The sequence below is a fragment of the Heptranchias perlo genome, chromosome 18 (genome assembly GCF_035084215.1).
Source record: "Heptranchias perlo isolate sHepPer1 chromosome 18, sHepPer1.hap1, whole genome shotgun sequence".
Lineage (NCBI taxonomy): Eukaryota > Metazoa > Chordata > Chondrichthyes > Hexanchiformes > Hexanchidae > Heptranchias > Heptranchias perlo.
In genome coordinates, this window is record NC_090342.1 from 15367675 (window position 1) to 15384110 (window position 16436).

Genomic DNA, 16436 nt, shown 5'->3' on the forward strand with positions numbered 1-16436 from the left:
GTAATCAGGTTTCTATATAGAACAAGTAAGAATTAACTAGAAGATTGATTCCAAACTCTTGAAGTTTCAGCCTTGGCTTAGTGGTAGCACTCTCGCCTCTGAGTCAGAAGGGCATGTATTCAAGTCCCAATCCAGAGACTTGAGCACAGAATCTAGGCTGACACTTCATTGCTTTATCGAGGAGGTGCTGCATTGTCTTTCTGGTGATGTATTAAACTGAGGCTCTATCTGCCTTCTCACATGGATTTAAAAGATCCAATGGCACAATTCGAAGAAGAGCAGGGGAGTTCTCCCTGTGTCCTAGCTAACATTTGTCCCTCAACCAATTTCTCTAAAACAGATTAATTGATCATTTATCCCATTGCTGTTTGTGGGACCTTGTATACAAATTGGCTGCTGCATTTCCCTACATTATAACAGTGACTACATTGTGTAGTCACAGATAACTGCCACATAAAGTTGTGACCATAGATTTTTTAGCATTTATCAATTCTGTGCCAAATAAGAATAGAGGAGGTGAAGTATGGCTCGGATTTTTAAATGATTTTTCTTTTCCCTAGCAAGAGAAACTTTCTGCCTTTTTTCCCTCTACCCCACCACCTTCAACCACAATTGCACATGCAGCTCTTCCCTGCCCCCAGCAAGCTTCTGTCACATTCCCCATTTACAAAAGGGGTGAATATAGTCTAATTGGGCTTTAAAGAGTACATCATAGGAATATAACTGCACGTAGGATTAAGACATTTTAATTTTCTATTTTAAGTTTTAGGTGTGTTGTACTGAAACCTTGATAGTTGATTTCAGGAAAATAGCTGCACAGTTTGGGAACAGTGCTCAAAAACATAAACCATTAACATCGTGCCCTACCCCTCTGACAAGGTATGCGATCCCTCATTGGTCATTTGCTGATTTCCTTGTAACACTTTCAGTATTCAAACCACTCCACGTGGACCTCTATTTTAACATACGAGAAAGAAGGTCACATGGTTTATCCTCAAAAGTCTCTTTAAAGGACAAATGTCCCTGTGTTGTTCTTAGTTAAATACCCTTTTCGTGTGGCGTGTACCTTTTGTTGAAAGGTGCAAAAATGTACTCCATGGGATATGTTGTTGAACAGAAGATTAAGGATTCTTACTCTTATCTGATCTCTTTACATGCTCCTTTTCCAATAAGGGTTGCTGAGTAGTGATTAGGAATGGAACACTGGGTATGGTTTTTTCCACACCTTCCCCAAGCCCAATACATTAGCCAGTTGTGTTGCCTCATTGCCGCCCCAACTGAGCTCAGTGAAATCAGCATGGACAAGGGGTTGATGTTCAAACACTTCTAGTCTATGTAGCTCATTATCATATGATGTGGTGCATTTATTCATAGCCATGAATGGAGCCCTGCAAATATGCATTATGGTGACAAAAAGAAAAATATTTTAGTATGGAAAATCAATGTTCGTCCAACTTTCTACCAGTTACCTTCAATCTGTTTTCCCCTCCGGGCATGTTTGTGATTCCATGTTTTTAAGACAAAAAAAAGCTTTCAGTTATAATAGTGTCAAAACTAGATACAAGCTCTATTTGGAAAAGCTGTTTAAATCATTAACTCTTATGAATTAAGTTATGCTAAATCATCCTTTTTTTTGGTCATGAAAACCATACATTTTGATGCCTTTTTTTAGCTCTCATCAGCCAATCAATTTTATTTTTCTGTATAAAAACCGTAAAATCCTTTATTCATATAGATGCTAAATAAATAAATTTAAAACAGAAATAGACAGTTTCCTAGAAGTAAAGGGAATTAGGGGTTACGGGGAGCGGGCAGGAAATTGGACATGAATTTAGATTTGAGGTTAGGATCAGATCAGCCATGATCTTATTGAATGGCGGAGCAGGCTCGAAGGGCCGATTGGCCTACTCCTGCTCCTATTTCTTATGTTCTTATATTCCTAATATTTTACAGCATGATTTACTGCATAAGTGCCATATTTAAACACCTATTTTTTAACATAATTTGCAGAATTTATTTGAATGTCAATCAAATCAATGTCTTAGCTAAAGATTATACACAGACCCAATGTGGTATTGTACGTTCCCTGTTTTTAAACTGGTAAAATAAACTATAAATAAATGCTGCCTATGCAGTAATCAAGAAACTCCCTATGCAGAAATACAACAAAAACTTGCATTTATATAGTGCTTTTAATGTAATAAAAGGTCCCAAGGTGCTTGACAGGAGCGTTATCAAACAAAATCTGATACTAAGCCACATAAGGAGATATTAGGACAGGTGACCAAAAGCTTGGTCAAAGAGGTAGGTTTTAAGGAGCGTCTTAAAGGAGGGGAGAGGTAGAGAGATTTTGGGAGGGAATTCAAGAGCTTAGGGCCTAGGCAGCTGAAAGCACGGCTGCCAATGGTGGAGCAATTAAAATCGGGGATAAGCAAGAGGCAAGAATTGGAGGAGCGCAGAGATCTCTGATGGTTGTAGGGCTGGAGGAGGTTACAGAGATAGGGAGGGGCGAGGTCATGGAGGGATTTGAAAACAAGGATGAGCATTTTAAAGTCGAGGCATTCCCAGACCTGGAGCCAATGTCAAAGTCAGTGAGCACAGGGGTGATGGGAGAACAGGACTTGGTGCGGGTTAGGATACGAGCAGCAGAGTTTTGGATGAGCTCAAATTTATGGAGGGTGGAAGATGGGAGGCCAGCCAGGAGAGCATTGGAATAGTCCAGTCTGGAGGTAACAAAGCACTTTGCACATTGGAACACCCTAATTTGTATTTTCTTATACCCGTTGTTAAATAATCTAACATTTATGTTAGCTATGTAAATCATCACAAATGTGTGATGCTATTTTTCAGTTGTCACTGTTTCTGCCATTGAGATCACACTCTTAACAAGGTAAATCATTGGTGCTCCAAGGGTTTAAAAATGAGTGAGAATGTAAATAATTGAGTGTGCAGTTTTTTTTTATTTGCCTGCCAGTTGAAAGCCATTAGTGTATAATGTTTTTTTATTCATTCATGGGATGTGGGCAAGGCCAGCATTTATTTCCCATCCCTAATTGCCCTTGAGAAGGTAGTGGTGAGCCGCCTTCTTGAACCGCTGCAGTACGTGTGGTGAAGGTTCTCCCACAGTGCTGTTAGGAAGGGAGTTCCAGGATTTTGACCCAGCGACGATGAAGGAACGGCGATATATTTCCAAGTCGGTATGGTGTGTGACTTGGAGGGGAACGTGCAGGTGGTGTTGTTCCCACGTGCCTGCTGCCCTTGTCCTTCTAGGTGGTAAGGTCGCGGGTTTGGGAGGTGCTTTCGAAGAAGCCTTGGCGAGTTGCTGCAGTGCATCTTGTGGATGGTACACACTGCAGCCACGGTGCGCCGGTGGTGAAGGGAGTGAATGTTTATGGTGGTGGATGGGGTGCCAATCAAGCAGGTTGCTTTGTCAGTATACTTGTGCATGCCAGGGTACATTTCAAATTCAACTGCGTAGCAAAATGTGATGGTGATAATGGATGAGGAGCCACTGGCTTGTTTCGGTTACTGACACAACCAGGTTTACGGCACACTTTCACTATCTGTCTTAAAGGAATATTGCTCACTTTGGCTAATTTTAAAATTGAAAACTGTACCAGATAGCAACCTTTTGTTAAAGTCTGTTTTGCTGGAAAAAAAATTTTTGCCTAGAGATTTATCAAGGTTTTAAGGATCATATCTCTGGTTTGTTTTGCAATTTACCTAATTACCATCCTTTAGAATTCTAATAATCTGTATGCATATGTGTTTGTGTCACAAATTTAGTTAGGCTACCATTTGACCATGACAATTACATTTTCTTCCAGATAAGGTTTTAAAACATTTTGGAGCCGTTTTGATATACAAGATAACTGATGTAAATCAACTGACGAAGCTCTGTACACTTTTCTAGCAACAATGGCTGTAGTTATGTGTAGAGACTGGAGATGCTGGGATTGTTCTCTTTAGAGCAGAGAAGGTTACGGGGATATTTAATAGAGGTGTTCAAAATTATGATGGATTTTGATAGGGTAGATAGGGAGAAACTGTTTCCACAGACATGAGGATTGATAACCTGAGGACACAGATTTAAGATAATTGCCAAATGAACCAAGGGTGAGATAAGGAGAATTTTTTTTAATGTAGCGAGTTGTAATGATCTGGAATGCACTGCCTGAAAGGAGTGGTGGAAGCAGATTCAATAGTAAATTTCAAAAGGTAATTGGATATATTTACAAAAATGAGCAAATCTAGATGCAACTAAATTGCAGGACGTGGCAATAATAGCAATGAAGAGCAGGTCCATTTGTCCTAGCAGGTAATTTTAGATGAGCCTTAGTACTGGGTCAGCATTTTGATTAGTGCCCTATACTTACCGGAAAAACTAGGGTATACTGATTGAGCTTGAAAGGAAATTTTAGGAACAGGAAAGGTCATTTGGTCCAACAAGTGTATCCCTTCTTTTGACTAATTTTAGCCCTATCTTTCAGTGTCCACACCCTATACATTTATTCCCCCTTTCCTCAGTATCTTGAATTCATCTCTACTGCTTGCTTCAGTGATCTTTAAGGTTAAGTGTCAGATAGTTAAAATATTGTACTTCTTATTTCCCTGTATCTTCCAGTGTTGTACACCTTCAACCAGAACCGAGGCTTGCCCCCAGATCGCTTTCAAGAGTGTTGTATGACTGGTTGTTAGAATTTGCACAAGAGTGACTTAGGATGTCTCCAATTTCTCATCAGAGGGGAAAGTACTTGGGCTTTGCTCACTACCTCCTCCAAGAAATCAGGAATTCAAGATTTTGGATCTTGGGGCACAAACCTGTAGTAATTATTTTTTCTATTTAATTTTGTCCCAATGAAATGATCTTGTCAGCTTTTTACTAATAACTTTGTTATAAGCTGAAAGGATCCTAAAATTTGTATAACTGCAATTAATTCCTAATGGTCACATGCTGGATATGTTACTGTACTACTATCCTCCAACTTGTCTGAAAATTTCTACTTCAGTGACTTCATTTTTGAGCACATCAAAAAATTCTTGTTGTTAAATATGCCATACCTTGTACTGATCAGATTTCTTATGTAAACAAGTACTTATTTTACTTGTTTATAATATTTTTCTAATTTTATTGTAATTGTACCTACTGTAGTTATCTTCTTTAAAATGTCAGACAATGTATAGAGTAGCTTTTTTAAATGAAATGCTCAGGTATGAACTGTGAAATTTATTTGTGATTTCCTTGTAATAACCATAAGTAGCAATGCTAGTGGTTTCCTGGACTGCTGCTGTTAGCTAGATTATATATAAGAACAGGAGTAGGCTATTCAACCCCTCATGCATGTTCTGCCATTCAATCAGATCGTAGCTGATCTGTACCTCAAATCCATTTACCCGTCTGTGATCCATATTCCTTGATACCCTTACCTACCAAAAATCTATCGATCTCAGTCTTGAAAATTTCAATTGATACAGCATCCACAGCTTTTTTGGGGGAGAGAGTTTCAGATTTCCACTACGCTTTGTGTGCAAAATTGCTCCCTGATTTAACTCCTGCCATTACGAAAGTAGTGAGTGCTGCAGTGCCATCTATGGAGAAAATATATATTTCAAGCATTACCTAAGCATCAGCAGTTACAGCTAGCATCCTCCACGCGCGTGGCCCCCTAATAGCCTTGTTGCACCCCTCAGTTTGTAAACTGGTAAAGGTATACCTGCTATTTCCACACTGCATGCTTTAAGGGAGGGATTTAGATTCCTGGGGCATTGGGACCGGTTCTGGGGAAGGTGGGACCTGTACAAGCGTGACGGGTTACACCCGAGCAGGACCGGGACCAATGTCCTTGCGGGGGTGTTTGCTAGTGCTGTTGGGGAAGGTTTAAACTAGAGTGGCAGGGGGATGGGAACCTGAGCGGGGAGTCAGAAGGGAATAAAGTTGAGAGCAGCAAGAGAGGGGAAGACCCAGGGGAAATCTACAATACAAATAGTACAAACAGTTGTTCAAGAACAAGTGAAAGGGAAAAGCGTAGAGCAGCGGAAAGAAAGTGTACTTTAGGCACGAGAGATAAAATAAAAACTAGAAGGTGCAAGGCGATTAACCCAGCATCAAAGCTGTGGCAGGGGGTTGGGAACCTGAGCAGGGAGACAGAGGAAAGCGTGTCAGGAAGGGACAGAAGGTATGGAGAAAAAGGTAAAGTGTTAAAAAAGGAAAAAGCAGGAACTAAGTGTCACAAAACATATTTGAAAGTTCTTTATCTGAATGCACGTAGCATTCGTAACAAAATGGACGAGTTAACGGCACAAATAACGACGTATGGGTATGATCTTGTGGCCATTACAGAAACATGGCTGCAGGGTGACAACGACTGGGAATTAAATATGCCAGGGTATTTAACAATCAGGAAGGACAGGCAGGAAGGAAGGGGAGGTGGGGTGGCTATGTTAATAAGGGAAGGAATCACTGTAATACAGAGAAAAGATATTGGGACAAAGGATCAGGATAATGAAACAGTTTGGGTAGAGATAAGGAATAATAAGGGGAAAAAAACACTCGTGGGCGTAGTATATAGGCCTCCTAATAGTTGCAACTCTGCTGGAAGAAGTATTAATCAGGAAATAGTAGGGGCATGTAATAAGGGAACAGCTATAATTATGGGGGATTTTAACTATCATATTGACTGGACAAATCAAATTGGGCAGGGCAGCCTTGAGGAAGAGTTTATTGAGTGTATTAGGGATGGATTTCTTGAGCAGTATGTAACTGATCCTACAAGGGGGCAAGCAACCTTGGACCTGGTCCTGTGTAATGAGCCATGATTAATTAATAATGTCCTAGTTAAGGATCCCCTTGGAATGAGTGACCATAACATGGTTACATTCCATATCCAATTAGAGGGTGAGAAGGTTGGTTCTCAAACAAGCGTACTGAGCTTGAATAAAGGAGACTATGATGGTATGAGAGCGGAATTGATTAAAGTGGACTGGGAAAATAGATTAAAGGGTAAGACGGTACATGAACAGTGGTGTCCATTTAAGGAGTTATTCTACAACTTTCAAAAAAAAAATATTCCACTGAGGAAAAAAGGGTGTAAAAGAAATGACAGCCATCCGTGGCGAAGTAAAGAAATTAAGGATAGTATCTGACTAAAAACAAGGACATATAAGGTAGCCAAACTTAGTGGGAGGATAGAAGATTGGGAAGTCTTCAAAAGACAGCAAAAAGTAACGAAAGGATTGATTAAGAAAGGGAAGATAGATTATGAAAATAAATTAGCAAAAAATATAAAAACAGATAGCAAGAGTTTCTACAGTTATATAAAAAGAAAAAGGGTGGCTAAGGCAAACGTAGGTCCCTTAGAGGATGAGACCGGGAAATTAATGGTGGGAAACATGGAGATGGCAAAAATGCTGAACAAATATTTTGTTTCAGTCTTTGCGGTAGAGGACACTAAGAATATCCCAACAGTGGACAAACGGGGGGCTCTAGGGGGCGAGGAGCTAAATACGATTAAAATCACTAAGGAATTGGTACTCAGTAAATTAATGGGACTAAAGGCGGATAAATCCCCTGGACCTGATGGCTTACATCCCAGGGTCTTGAGGGAAGTGGCAGTAGGGATTGTGGATGCTTTGGTAATAATTTTCCAAAATTCTCTGGACTCGGCAAAGGTCCCGGCAGATTGGAAAACTGCTAATGTAACACCGTTATTTAAAAAGGGTATTAGGCAGAAGGCTGGAAATTATAGACCAGTTAGCCTAACATCTGTGGTGGGTAAAATTTTGGAGTCTATTATTAAGGAGACATTAGCGGAACATTTGGATAAACATAATTTAATAGGACAAAGTCAGCATGGCTTTATGAAGGGGAAGTCATGTCTGACAAATTTGCTTGAGTTCTTTGAGGATATAACGTACAGAGTGGATAAAGGGGAACCAGTGGATGTAGTGTATTTAGACTTCCAGAAGGCATTCGACAAGGTGCCACATAAAAGATTATTGCTCAAGATAAAGAATCACTGGATTGGGGGTAATATTCTGGCATGGGTGGAGGATTGGTTATCTAACAGGAAGCAGAGAGTTGGGATAAATGGTACATTCTCGGACTGGTAACCAGTAGCCAGTGGTGTTCCGCAGGGGTCGGTGCTGGGTCCCCAACTCTTTACAATCTATATTAACGATTTGGAGGAGGGGACCGAGTGTAACATATCAAAGTTTGCAGATGATACAAAGATGGGAGGGAAAGTAGAGAGTGAGGAGGACATAAAAAACCTACAGGGGGATATAGACAGGCTGGGTGAGTGGGCGGAGATTTGGCAGATGCAATACAATATTGGAAAATGTGAGGTTATGCACTTCGGCAGGAAAAATCAGAGAGCAAGTTATTATCTCAATGGCGAGAAACTGGAAAGTACTGCAGTACAAAGGGATCTGGGGGTCCTAGTGCAAGAAAATCAAAAGGTTAGTTTGCAGGTGCAGCAGGTGATCAAGAAAGCCAACGGAATGTTGGCTTTTATTGCTAGGGGGATAGAATATAAAAACAGGGAGGTATTGCTGCAGTTATATAAGGTATTAGTGAGACCGCACCTGGAATACTGCATACAGTTTTGGTGTCCATACTTAAGAAAAGACATACTTGCTCTCGAGGCAGTACAAAGAAGGTTCACTCGGTTAATCCCGGGGATGAGGGGGCGGACATATGAGGAGAGGTTGAGTAGATTGGGACTCTACTCATTGGAGTTCAGAAGAATGAGAGGCGATCTTATTGAAACATATCAGATTGTGAAGGGGCTTGATCGGGTGGATGCGGTAAGGATGTTCCCAAGGATGGGTGAAACTAGAACGAGGGGGCATAATCTTAGAATAAGGGGCTGCTCTTTCAAAACTGAGATGAGGAGAAACTTCTTCACTCAGAGGGTGGTAGGTCTGTGGAATTTGCTGCCCCAGGAAGCTACATCATTAAATAAATTTAAAACAGAAATAGACAGTTTCCTAGAAGAAAAGGGAATTAGGGGTTACGGGGAGCGGGCAGGAAATTGGACATGATTTTAGATTTGAGGTTAGGATCAGATCAGCCATGATCTTATTGAATGGCGGAGCAGGCTCGAAGGGCCGATTGGCCTACTCCTGCTCCTATTTCTTATGTTCTTAAAAGCAAAATGTGACTCCTGATTGGACAGTAAGTACACCACGTATATGTTGTTCAGTGCAATGCAGCGAGCGTTCCATAACTGGCCTTTTGCAGGACATCAACAAAGTATGCCTGTACTTGCAAAAGAGTCCCTCAATAAATGATTCATTTTAATGGGTAAAACCCTAGCTTTTAAAACTAACGCCAGATGAGGCATGGTTTTGCAATGAAAGTATGCTTGTATGTTTCAGTTGTCTGTTGAAGCACTATTTCTGACAGTCAACGTAAATGACATACTGCTGTAACTAAATTGGAAAGTGCTTAGAGTTTATGTAATTACATATACAAGCAAAGCATGATGAAATCACAACAGTTGAGATCCCAAATCAGGTTATAAACTTCAAATCCCATTTTACCCCTATTTTCATGACTTATGTTAATTGAAATTATAGTATCTGGGTCATGATGTGATCTTACCAGATGTTTACTGTACAACAATAAGTAGCAATAAAGTAAGAAACTGCTAAAATGTGTGAAACATAGTTGAAGCCTCTTAATTGTATTTGTGTACTGCACATTTAAATAAGTTTTAACACTTTTATGCCTTTCTTCCCTCCATTTTTGACCATTGTCTTTTATTTTGAATTTACTTTTATATTTCTAAATCTATATTTTATTTTTTCCCTTATTTAAGGGAAAAAATATATTTTCCAGTACCCTCCAGTGACCATTTTCCAGTAATGGTCACTGTTGAAATGTTTTGTAAGTGGCATCCAAGGGTTAAAAGTATGCCCCAATATTGATGTACAAATGTAGAACAAGTTAAAATGGAAGTCATTAGCCATTTCCGTCAATTAGATTGCATTTAAAAGTTAAAGGTATAAAATTTGCCTGTTGAGCCCCTTTCAGTCAGTGATTAACATTGCAGTGGCAGTAGCTTGCAGAACCAAACAGTTGTACTGCACCTCTTCAAAATAATGAACTGGTTTCAGTGTTGCCTTTGAATCCCACTTATTAAGAGTGTGTTTCAATCAACTAACAGTTTTTTCAATTGAATTGATGTGTGTCTGAATGTTTGCTTTAATAAAACTTAACCATTAACTACTGTACTTTGGACTTAGTGATATATAGAATACAGTGATTTATTTCTTCTAGTTTTTAAAAAATATCACAGCTGACTTGACACCATTCTGATACAGTTTAACAATCATGATGTTGGTGAATATTTTCAGTCAAGTGACATCTTCTGAAATCAAAATAATTTTTTGTCCACTATCTTGAGTTGCAGGGTTTTTCACTGTATTTTATATATCGTGTAAGCTCATGGTATTAAGCAGGGACTTTGCATCGTAATTGACTGACTAGATTCCTAAAGATGGCAGTGATGATACGGAAGTTTAATGAAAAACATTCCCACCTTTTAATTTCCTAAATTTAGCTATAAAATCTGAAGTAGGGTGGGAGAATAACCCTACCAGTGGGTTATGGAACTGCATTGGCAGAGGGAAGTGGGTACCTTAGTATCCTGCACCACTTCCTGGCTAAAAGGGTTTGGAAGGTAACCAACTTTATTGATGTATGTGTTGGAGGGTGGATTTGTATTAATTTCTGGAATGGGGGAAAGAAAGACTTGACAGAGCAGTTAAATTGCTAAGTTGGTACCAAATATAAATTGGCATGAGTGTTTTGAACTTTTTTTCAGGCCCCAGCTCACGACTATTCAAACTTGATATGAAAGTTTGGAATGTTTGAAAATATTTTAAATTATCTAACTTTTCTCTTTAGTATATTGCACATTATTAATTTATCCTGTAATAGTTATGTATATTTTTACAATTTAAATTTAATTGAAATGCTTTTAAATATCTGTTGTGGTCAGCATTGTATGTGAAGTATGGCAGTATAACCTTGTTCAAAATTTTTGAAATCCTCCCACGTCACTACACGCCAGTGCTTTGTTGCACCTCAGTATGTCTGTTTATTTCAGCACAAGCTTAGCACTTCGGTAACTTTCAGAAATCCTCTATTTGTGCTAAAATCTGGTCTCCTTTTGAAAATGGGCACGTCAAAAGCCATTTGTATATGCCATTTGTGTCCAAACACTATTGAATCACCTCAATTTAACACACCTTATTGGATTGTCACTAGGTTTCTTGTCAATCTTTTTTCAATAAGTCTGCTGGAAACCACTGCTGTAATACACTATCTGTATAAATGTTTAAACATTAATTTTGCCACCTCAATAAGTTGTTGCGTTTTCACTAAACTTGAATTAGGGACTGTGTCTTATCTGGCCCTTGGTTCCTTTTGAAAATAGATGTGCTGAAGAGCTTGCGTACATACGTGTAGGATTTATCACCTCAGTAAGTGTAAAAAACGCTTTTAGATTTTAACGAAACTTCATAAGTGACTTCCTCTCATCAGACACTGGGTTCCTTTCGAAAATGGGCATGCTGGGAACTGTCCGTGTGTCCCGTCTTCAGAAATCAGGTAGGGACCTTCATTGTCAAAAGACACCAACATTCATTAAAAAAATGTCTTGAGCTATGTGATTTTAGTTAAAGCGCATTCAAAAATGAAGTATTTTACCATGTACTGATATGATACAGAAGGAAGGCATCCATGACTTGATAGAGCTCTGCAGGAGCTTCTTAATGTAACAGCACCAGACTAAACAATTGGAAATCAAACATTTTAGAAAATGTTGAGTACAATACTTAATATTTTTGTTTTTATGCTGTCAACTATTGATGAGACTGGTTAAGCTAACATTTTGTGATTATTTTGTACTGTGTTTTATGTTTAGTCATTTGCATCCTTTATGAATATGCATTTGGCTGTATGTTAAAGGCATTGTCTTAAATCTGCCTGTTGCGTCACAGACAGTTGCCTGTTGCCTAAAAAATTAGAAAGTTTTTAAACTATTTTTAAACTAGTTTTTAGTGAAGTTGATGTACCTTCATCACCACAGGAGCAGTTGCTTTTCTAAGCCTGATCAATCAGTTGAAATTCAATATGGCTGTTCCTGCCAAATTGTATTTTGGGGTTCCTCCAATAACATTAAAATTTTTAACTGAACCAAATTTAGTGCTTTAAAAAAGGAACATAAACTGTAGTGATTAAGTTCTTCCTTTTATGGAATATTTTCCTTTATATTAAGTGTAATTGTGATATTGCTTTAGCTGCTGTTACTGTAGCTAGAACACAGTCTGCTCACTGATTTGAGCCTCCTGAGTTACGTTCAAATGTATCTTTCTTTGTAGGAATTACTAACATATATCATTGATTCATGCTTTCATTTACACTTCGTGTGACGTTCTCAAAATACCACTTCAATCAGGAGGAATTAACTTTACACATGGAGTACTCTGTTATAACAGTGTACCTGTGGCTGTTGTTGGAGGGAAGATGTGGCAACTTGAATGCCCTAAATAAATGAGTGCAAGATACTTAGGTAGAGGAATGAGAAAAACTGGGGTGGGGAGGGTGAGATTGATGAAATCAATGACTTTGCTGTTGGGGGTTTATTTCTCTTTAACTTATATAGATTACTTTGAGAAAGATTGCCATGATGAAATATAAGACACATATTCACCTACGTTGGCCTTTTTGTCATCTCACTAATTTGAATAGCTTTTTATTTGTACCATTTTTCTTATGAAGCACATCATATTATAAATTTCTTTAAAAATTGGATTACGGTCATGAAAATCAAGTTGGCTACCCTTTATTAATGTAGCTTCAATAACTGCAGTCCAATTTGGCATCAGATTTCATGCATAGACATATCTCATTTTAATTAAGTTTTAAAAACTAGTTGTGGTACTGAAGCTTAGCTGTATCTGCCATTTTTTTTTGTAATGTCCTCGCAATATTTTAAGTTTCACAGACTTATACTAAATTAATTTAGGATGTGCGTGCTGACGTGTCATGTTGTATTCTCCCTTCTGTTAGCACAAGCGATTCTCTTGTCTTGCTTGAACAAACAATTTATTATTCTTGCATGTATTAAACTTTTAATATTTATTTAGATATATGACCATCAACTTAATGCAATCCATTAAGGCACATCTCGGTTCATAATATTCTCAAAATTTCTATGACATAGTGCAACAAATCACTAAACTGCAGCAAATAGAAACTCAGCCAATTGTAAATTCTCCAAATTTCAGTCGCCTTGCTTTACAACGATACACTTTCCGTTAACACATCTTGCTGATGTGGGAGGATTCTCTTAACTTTCCCAAAATTATTTTGTTTATGGCTCAAATGCCCAACAGATGTTTTTCCCCCAATTACTCATTCTGGAAATATATAAAGAGCTGTGTTCTGAATAATGTTTGTATTAATTTAGAATTGCAACTTACAGTATCTGCTGCATGTTGTGTGTACATTCCATTATGTTTAAGCCACTTTGTGGAAGAAGAATTCCATAGCTGCCTCTTTCAGTAAGTTTTATGCCAAGCAATGATAGTGTCGGGATTTAGAAAACCCCCAGCCTAGAATTTTAACTTTAATTACAGGGCAGGAGTACAGTGTCTCATTGTAATGCAGATGTAGAAGTTTGTTTGTGGAGGTAAACCTCTACTGTATGAGAGTTGAGAATATGGGCTTCAATTGCAAATTCTTTGGCTACACTAATTGTTTGAAGTTGGATCTATACTCAGCAGCAGAAAACTTTGATCCATCTATCTGTTAAAGTGATATGCTTTAATATCTAACACATTATTAATCGAGGTTTATTTTAAATGTGAAACCAATGCTGTTGCACTTCAGTGAAGATAGGTTGTGGGTTTAAATCTACTAAAGGTTATACAGTGTTTGCCGGTTACAGTCTGCACTCATTGGTAGGTTAAAAAATGCCTAGTTTTCCAAATATATCAGCAAGTAGTTCTGCTACATCAGGTATGTAGTGGAACTTTTATAAATAGAATTCTGGTGGTGCATTATTGACTGAAACTAACTACACTTGCAGTTGTTTTTCTCAACAATAAATAAAACAATGATGTATAGAAAAATGCAGAAAGGTGTTGCATTCTTAATTATTTTTTTTTGTGGGGGGTGTGGGGAGAGAAGAGTTTTGGACCTGATTCAAAACGGATTATGTTCCTGAGGTGGTTCCTGTTACTGGACTAGACTGAACAGTCTAGTACCAGGAACTACACTTGTAATTTTTTTTTGTGTGGGACGCAATCTCTGGGATGGATAAAGTAAATCCATTTTACCTGAAGGATTAGTTAATAGTTCATGTAGAAAATACTGATGATAATCAGTTACTGTAAATTGAGTGTTTTATAATGGGAGCACTGGTTTCCATTAATTTGAGGTGATCCTTATGGGTTAAGCAGAACATTAATGTTTGGATTTTTCCACAATACTTGGATAGTTTCTCTACATAAGAGTGGCATTCCATTCACTCACATAGCGTGTGAATTTGAATGAAGTATTTTTGCACTCTGTATGTGATTGTTCACTGTCATTAGATTCCACTATATTCTGAAAACATGGTACATTAATATTTCTGGCACTGAATGTAGTATAAAAAAAAAACAGAAATGTTGGGCCTTTATGTATTATGTTCACCACCTTAAATTTCACCTCCTGTATGCCAAAGTTGAATTTGGCCAAATTCTTAATTTTAATGGTTGAAACTTGTTTTTTTAAATTTGAATACTATATTAAAAGTTTTGCATATAGTATGCATATAGTATGCACTTCCTGTAAGCATCACACTGACCTCTTGTCACACTGACTCACTGCATCAGCAGCAGGGGAAATCTGATAGTATATACTGAATTAACTGTTAGGAATTGTAGGTGCTGAGAATTTCAAAACAAGTTTTGTATATCGTAACATATTTCATTTAAATGAAAGAGGGATAGCTATTAAGTAGTGTTAATTGTATGAGCATGTGGATGAAGGTAATGTAAATAAGTTGTTAATTGGTCTTCCTGTTATGGTGGTAGCTTCATTTATGTTTTGGTGCAAGTGGGAAGCTGATTTACATCTGTAGTTCACATTGCTATGGGGGAGCTTTTAGCTGAGTTTCACTCACGCGAGGAGTGAGGGTACCAGAGAAAGTCTTCTGATTGAAGAGGGTCACTGGGGCTTCATTTTCAGGTAGAAGAAATTTGAATGGGAATACATGCAACATAATACTTCACTTTTATATTTTTATTTAAATTACTAGCAAAGCTCTGGTGATGCTAACACTAAGTCAGGTGACACCTGTTTTATAAGGATGGGAACATTACACCATGTAGTATTCTGTTGCTAAGATGCAACTATGTCCCTTCAAGGCCACAAGGTGCAACTGCTGTTAAGTCAGTCAGAGTTTAATTGCAGATTGAAAGGTGCTGGTTAGTTTCAGCCTCCAGCAAAATGGCTGGCTTTCTCTTTTTTGCAAAAATTATTTTGTATCGGGAACAGTGTGATGTCTGATGTGTGACGGGTATGTGCTAGATGCAATACTTTTATTTCTTTATTTACCAGTGGATCTCCCATGGCACTGTAAGCCTTGCACTGGACTTTTGGAGCTGGCCTGAAGATGGTGTCCGCTTCAAAAGTGCAACCTAACAATGAAGCAGGGTTTTGAATATTTTGACTTGCTGTGATATTCAACGGTGAATCAGTGATACTCAGTGGCTGCTTGGGAAGGAAAGTTGCAAGGCTTTAATTCAATAGAGGTTCTAATGACCAGAAGACTAAAGTAGCAGCAGCAGAATCCTGAAATGAATTATTGCTTTTATATAACAAACTGTAACTGTAATTTTTCATTAAAATTTTAAATGGTTGGTGTTACTGTTATTTGCTGTGGGGTCATAAAGTGATTAAGTGATCTGATGAATCAACATGATAATCCATGCTATTCTAACTGAACAGGTATTGTTGAGTGGCCAAAAAAAAGTCAGATTGTTTGAAGCCAACCTTTTAAAGGCTGACCAAAGAGGGGGAGGGGTGTCTATTTCTCTTTCATTGGCATGGGGCCAGCTGTGTGCAACTCCTGCAGGCACAGTCTTTTGCACTAATGACTTCACATCAATGCTGGAACCAATTTAGTAGCTGGGTAGGTTGAGCCTGCTTGAGATGAGTCCCTTGCTCAAGGGGATTACTCATGTTGAAATGTTTTGGCAGTGAGGGGATTTGGACCAGGAACTCCCTGGTTGAAAAACTAACATTTAAGAACAGGACCATGTGAGCCTCAAGTGATTAGTATAATGGTGTAAAAAGGTTGTTCGCAGTTAACAGTAGGAAACTACACATTCAGTACATATTACAAATGTACTGTAATGAAATTTGAAGCTAACAT

The 16436-nt window shown here is 38.3% G+C and overlaps 1 protein-coding gene across 4 annotated transcripts in view; it reads left to right on the forward strand.

Moving 5' to 3' along the window:
- cnot2 (CCR4-NOT transcription complex, subunit 2) overlaps nucleotides 1-16436 on the forward strand; it is a 118538-nt gene that overhangs the window by 86063 nt on the left and 16039 nt on the right. For 3 of the 4 annotated variants that reach the window (XM_067999429.1, XM_067999430.1, XM_067999431.1), the window contains one exon: nucleotides 11552-11617. The exons of the other annotated variant lie outside the window; for it this stretch is intronic. In XM_067999429.1, the coding sequence (XP_067855530.1) occupies nucleotides 11552-11617 (66 nt within the window). The remainder of the gene's footprint in view (nucleotides 1-11551; nucleotides 11618-16436) is intronic. 4 annotated transcript variants of the gene reach the window in all.